The 5667-nt window shown below is 46.0% G+C and overlaps 1 protein-coding gene across 1 annotated transcript in view; it reads right to left on the bottom strand.

The window, feature by feature from the left end:
• The window catches only part of SPTAN1 (spectrin alpha, non-erythrocytic 1), a 79516-nt gene that overhangs the window by 16236 nt on the left and 57613 nt on the right, over positions 1-5667 (bottom strand). The window contains exons 37-40 of the mRNA XM_008058307.2: positions 5438-5452; positions 3438-3569; positions 2739-2876; positions 1627-1731 (exon numbers count right to left, since the gene is read on the bottom strand). Of these exons, the coding sequence (XP_008056498.2) occupies positions 1627-1731; positions 2739-2876; positions 3438-3569; positions 5438-5452 (390 nt within the window). The remainder of the gene's footprint in view (positions 1-1626; positions 1732-2738; positions 2877-3437; positions 3570-5437; positions 5453-5667) is intronic.

The following is a 5667-nucleotide window of genomic DNA, read 5'->3' as shown; positions in this document are numbered from 1 at the left end:
GGCCATTGCACTCCAGTCTGGGCGACAGAGTGAGACTCCAACTCAAAAAAAAAAAAAACAAAAACAAAAACAAAATAATCCTTCTGTCTCAGCTTCACAAGTAGCCTGGGACTATAGGTGTGAGCCAACACACCCAGCTTAGACTTTTATCTGTATTCACTTGTATCTGGGGGCATATGTATATAATTTCATGCAGTTTTATCATGTGTAGACTTATGCAACTACCACCCAAATCAAAACACAGGATGATTCTGTTGGCACAAAGAAACTCTCTGTGCCAGCCCTGTGTACCCCACCCTATCCCTAACCCATGGGGAGCCACTAATCTATTCTCTATGACTTTATTTCAAGTGTCACGTAAATGGGTCATAGAGTATGTATACATATAGTATGTATATAGTATGTATAACACTTTAAGATTGTCTTTTTATTTTTTTTATTTTTATTTTATTTTTTATTTTTTTGAGTTGGAGTCTCACTCTGTTGCCCAGACTGGAGTGCAGTGGCCGCTCCCGGCCACTGCAGCCTCGACCTGCTGGGCTCCAGTGATCCTTCCGCCTCAGCCTTCCAAGTAGCTGGAACTACAGGCATACGCTACCACGCCCGGCTAATTTTTGATTTATTGTAGAGATGAGGTCTTGCCAAGTTTCCCAGGCAGGTCTCGAACCCACGGGCTCAGGGAATCCACTCACCTCAGCCTTCCAAAGGTGCGAGATTACAGGCTGAGTCACCGAACCTGGCTTAAGATTGTCTTTTAAAAAAATTTTTTTTTTTTGAGTTGGAGTCTCACTCTGTCGCCCCAAGTGGAGTGCAGTGGCTGCTCCTGGCCACCGCAGCCTCGACCTGCTGTGTTCTGGAGATCCTTCCACCTCAGCCTTCCAATTAGCCGGAATTACAGGCATGCGCTACCATGCCCGGCTGATTTTTTGATTTATTGTAGAGATGAGGTCTTGCTGCCCAGGCGGGTCTCGAACCCACGGGCTCAGGCAATTCACTCACCTCAGCCTCCCAAAGGTGCGGGATTACAGGCTGAGCCACCGAGCCCGGGTGCTTTAATTTTTAATAAAGGTGAAAACTGATAAGTAAAACTTATGTAAGTCTGGTGTGGTTGCTCATGCCTATAATACCAGGACTTTGGAAGGCTGAGGCAGGAAGATCTCTTGAAGCCAGGAGCTCGAGACCAGCTTGGGCAACATAGCAAGATCCTGGTCTCTACAAAAAAAAAAAAAAAAAAAAATCAAAAATTTAGCTGAGCATGGTGACATGCACCTGTAGTCTCAGCTACTCAGGAGGCTGAGGTGGAAGGATTGCTTGAACCCAGAAGGTCAAAGTCGTGATAAATTCACTACACTCCAGCCTAGGTGAGAGTGAGACCCTGACTCAAAAAGAAAACACAAAAAACCAAAAACACACAACAAAACCAACTAACCAGACAAAAAACCCTGTATACCAAAATCTCTTAGGAGCCTTTACTCATTATAAAGAGTGTAATGGCCTGAGCAGTTTGAGAACTGCTGCTTCAAGTGATGGAAGTCACTCTCCTCCCTCAAGAGCACGAGTTCTCCTCAGGAGTTACCTGAAGCTGAGGTCCAAGCACCCGGGCCCAGCCTGCCTTGCTCCACTTACCTCATGGGCAGATATGTCCGCCTCTAGCAGCTGATGCTTTTTCAGCAGGTTGTTCACAGAAGCCAGGTCTTTGCCGTAATCCTCAGATGCCAGCAGGGCCTCGACCTGGCAGTGAAGACACAAAAGGGAAAGGCTACTGTATGGCACACACTTAGCTTCTGGAAAATGCTAGATGCCCAGGGGTCATTCCCGGTCCTTGTTTGGACAGCTGAATACTTCCCCATCACCCAGTATTGCTGCTTATCCTGCTCAGCTTTATCAGTCCACCTGGCCTGAGACACTCCCTTCACCAGCCATTGGATACTGGAGTGTGAGGCAGAGGCCCTAAGCCTTCACTGCGGTCCCACGGCAAAATGCCCAGCAGCCCCATTTCAAGAAAACTCCTCTAGCAAAGGAGTCAGCTGTGGGCAAAGGCTAATATACAAAGTGTTCACTGCAGCAAAGTGTCTACTCCCCAAAGCCGAAACAACCCGAATATCCAATGGTGCAGGAGTGGTTGAGGTTCTATGATGGATGTACAGTCATTCAAATGTTTAGGAGGAATTTTTAATGGCTTTGAATAACATTCTCAATACATGCAATTAAAAGTTACATTGTGAGCTCAACTCTACATAAAGATGTATCTATACATATTTTCACGCAAATGTGTATAGACTGGAAAGAAATGCTCTAAAATGTTAACAGTGGTGGTATCTAAACATTTCTATTTCTTTATATTCTCTGTACTTTTCAAATTGTCTCCATGGAGAGTGCATTATTGACCCTGGTCTCCTGACCCACTGCTACCCTGGTGTCCACCTTGGCGCAGGCACATAGGAGTTGCCTGCCACCTAACCCCACAGTCTCTTCCTAGTTGCACTCCCATGAATCTGTGGGACCTGTGGTCTGGGATCCCCCTACCGTTTGGCTCTCTTCTTTAAACACTAGTGCCCTTGGCTTACAAATGACTTCCATCACATGACTCATATTTGATGATAAAGATTTCTGCGAAAGCAGTATCCAGTAAGCCCTGACTTTTCACGGTTTCATGGTTTTGAGCTTGCTGACTGACTCATCAATCCCAAGGACTACAAACCACCAGCAGGTGGGAAGGGAAACCCACTTGGTATTACCTCAGAGAGCCAAAAGTCAAAGTCTTTGATGCCAGTGTTGAAATTCTGCTGCTTGTTGGCCTCTTTCAGCTTCTGGCTCTTCTCAGCGGACTTCTGAACCAGGAACTGCCACTGGTCAGCTAAGGCAGCCAGGCGTGCCTGGGCAGAGAAGGGAGCCAGAAAGACAGTGAAATCTATGAAGAACTCCCCTTTTCTTTTCTTTTTTTTTTTTTTTGAGTTGGAGTCTCACTCTGTTGCCCAGACTGGAGTGCAGTGGCTGCTCCCGGCCACCGCAGCCTCAACCTGCTGGGCTCCGGCGATCCTTCCACCTCAGCCTTCCAAGTAGCTGGAACTACAGGCACGCACTACCACACCCAGCTCATTTTGATTTATTGTAGAGATGAGGTCTCGCCAAGTTGTCCAGGCAGGTCTCGAACATGTGGGCTCAGGCAATCCACTCATCTCAGCCTCCCAAAGGCATGGGATTACAGGCTGAGTCACCGAGCCCAGCTAGAACCCCCTTTTCTAAAGCTCAATTTGAGAACTTGTAAGAGAGGATAATGGAATATATCCGGGGAGTCATTCTCACTAGCAGTCCCCAACAGTAATATAGCCCAGAGTGTTCTAATCCACTTGTTTTCTTAAAATTGTATGTCACAGTCATTTTATCAGTTTGACAGCGACATGTTCCAGGGCAGGAGAGGAGATGGCAGGCCCTACCTTGACGGCATCTTCACTGCCAGCACAGGCTCCGCGCTCGATGAGGGAGTTGCCCATGTCAATGACTCCACGGATCCGGTCAGCATTGGCGTGCAGCTCTGCTTCAAAAGCCTGGTGCTTCTGATGCTTGCTCTAAAAATACCAAAAACAGCCTTTCAAAACCAGCTCCTGCTGGGTTATATCTTCTCAGGGAGAAGGGCTTCTTGGAAGGGAGGGGGCAAGTGTCAGGGTCTTTTATAGAAGTGAACCAGAATTTGTGGGAAACATGGTAGGGCTCATCTACTGGGGAGTTCAGCAGAGGGCCTGGACCAGAGGAGAATGGAAATGTACCAGCTCAGGAGTGGGTGAACTGAAAGTCAATTCTTAAAGTAGTGGTGCCAGCTATTTTGGAGTGAAGTCCTAGATTATACACTTTCCAACACTCTACAGAAGACAGCAGTGGCCAACTTTGTCTGAGCCAACCTGTACATCAAAGGCCATCCCTGGCTTCCTCCTCATGCTCTAGTGAATGACATACATATGGATACCTCATCATCTAAGGGCAATCACCATTCAGTGTTATCTGTAACCACATGAACTATAACAACCAGCAACATAGCATTTGATGGTCAGTTGGATATCCCTCTTTTGATAGAGGAAAAATCTACAGCTATGTCATACTGTGACTATTTGCCATTTGGTAGCTGTCAGTAAGCAAACACTGGGACATTATTGACATCCAGGCTTGATTGCAGATAGGAATTAATTTTTGCTGGAACAACAGAGGGTAAGGAGAAGGCTAGGCTCCTGACGACAGGGGCCTGACATGGTTTCAACAAACTCATCAAAAAACAAAAGGTGCTGAGACACTACAGGAGACAATTGCAAGGACAGAGCAGCTGTGCCACGGTTCTGGGAAAAACATTTGGTTGGGTGAGAAATGCAGGGTCTCAGGGGAGTGTTATTTGAAGGAAAGAAAAAAACTAAAAGAAAAAGGCAGTAAGTTGGGGAAGAATTCTGCATCACATGTTTCATTTCAGAGGCAGCAACTGTACAAGGATGGAGCCATGTGGCTGGCTTGAGTCAGCACTAATGGGATGTGGCCTTGCTACATTTTCAGCCACCAGTGCTTAGGCAAAAAGGGTCTCAGACACTAACACATCCTGTAGAAGTCTAATTCTCTCTTCTCCAGATCACTCTTTGGTTCAAATTCTACTTATTCTCTTCTTGGATATGTATATGTGTATATATACGCAATACATATATGTATTTTTTGTAGAAATGAGGTCTCACTATGTTCCCAGGTTGGTCTCGAACGCCTCTCATCTTCATCTCCCAAAGTGCTGGGATTACAGGTGTGAGCTGCTACACCCAGCCCCATTTATTCTCTTCTATATCTTCACTTCTTCCACCCACTTAACTCTGAGCTCCATGTTGACTGAGAAGTCTTCTTTCACAGTCTGTTGAATAGTGTCTGCTTTACCCTAACTTCTCACTCCCTGCTCCTCAGATTTGGATGCAGATCATCTGCCTGTTCACAGATGTTCATCCCTGGCTGTTCCTCTCCAGTGACCAGCACCTCTTGATGCCAGACTGGGTGTGCACTGGAACTCACACTGGGCTAGACTCCCCTGCCTAAGCCACAGAATACCATGAGGCCACAGGAAGACTGAGCCAATGTCTACATAGGAAAAAGCTCAAATTGATTATTCCACTTTCAAAAAGAAGCATCCCTTGAAAGAAAGCGGCCAACTACTGCCCCACAAATCAAACATTGTACAGAACTTCCTAGTGATAAACTGGAGAAGGGGAGAGAGAGCAAGGGGGTGCAGGCTAATTACAACAGAGCAAGCCACATCCCACGGGGACACTTGGAGTGTGACGGATGATTAGAAATGAGAAGAATGATGGATGGAGAGACACCAGCAGACTGCGTGTGCCACAGTAACAATAATCTACACAGAGGAACACAAATACTGGAGCTCATTTAGCTATAACTCTTAAAAAAATAAAAAACTTACCAGCAGCTTGGAAAGCTACAAAAATAGATTAAAAGAACAAGAGTTCAGTACACTGATGTGAACACATGGATCAGCTATTCAGCAGAAACTCATTTTGCAGTCATCCTTCCCCTGGGAAGCTTGGCATTTGGGGACAGTAAGCAGAAGGGGGATCTCTAGACGTTTATAACAGCAGGTATGGCATCAGTGGACACATGTGGAAGGCAGCTTTTTTTTTTTTTTTTTGAGTT

Source organism: Carlito syrichta, unplaced genomic scaffold, assembly GCF_000164805.1.
Source record: "Carlito syrichta isolate Samal-C Ts95f unplaced genomic scaffold, Tarsius_syrichta-2.0.1 Scaffold303289, whole genome shotgun sequence".
Classification (NCBI taxonomy): Eukaryota; Metazoa; Chordata; class Mammalia; order Primates; family Tarsiidae; genus Carlito; species Carlito syrichta.
Note: the sequence above shows the minus strand (reverse complement) of the source record. Positions and strands in the feature narration are given on the sequence as shown.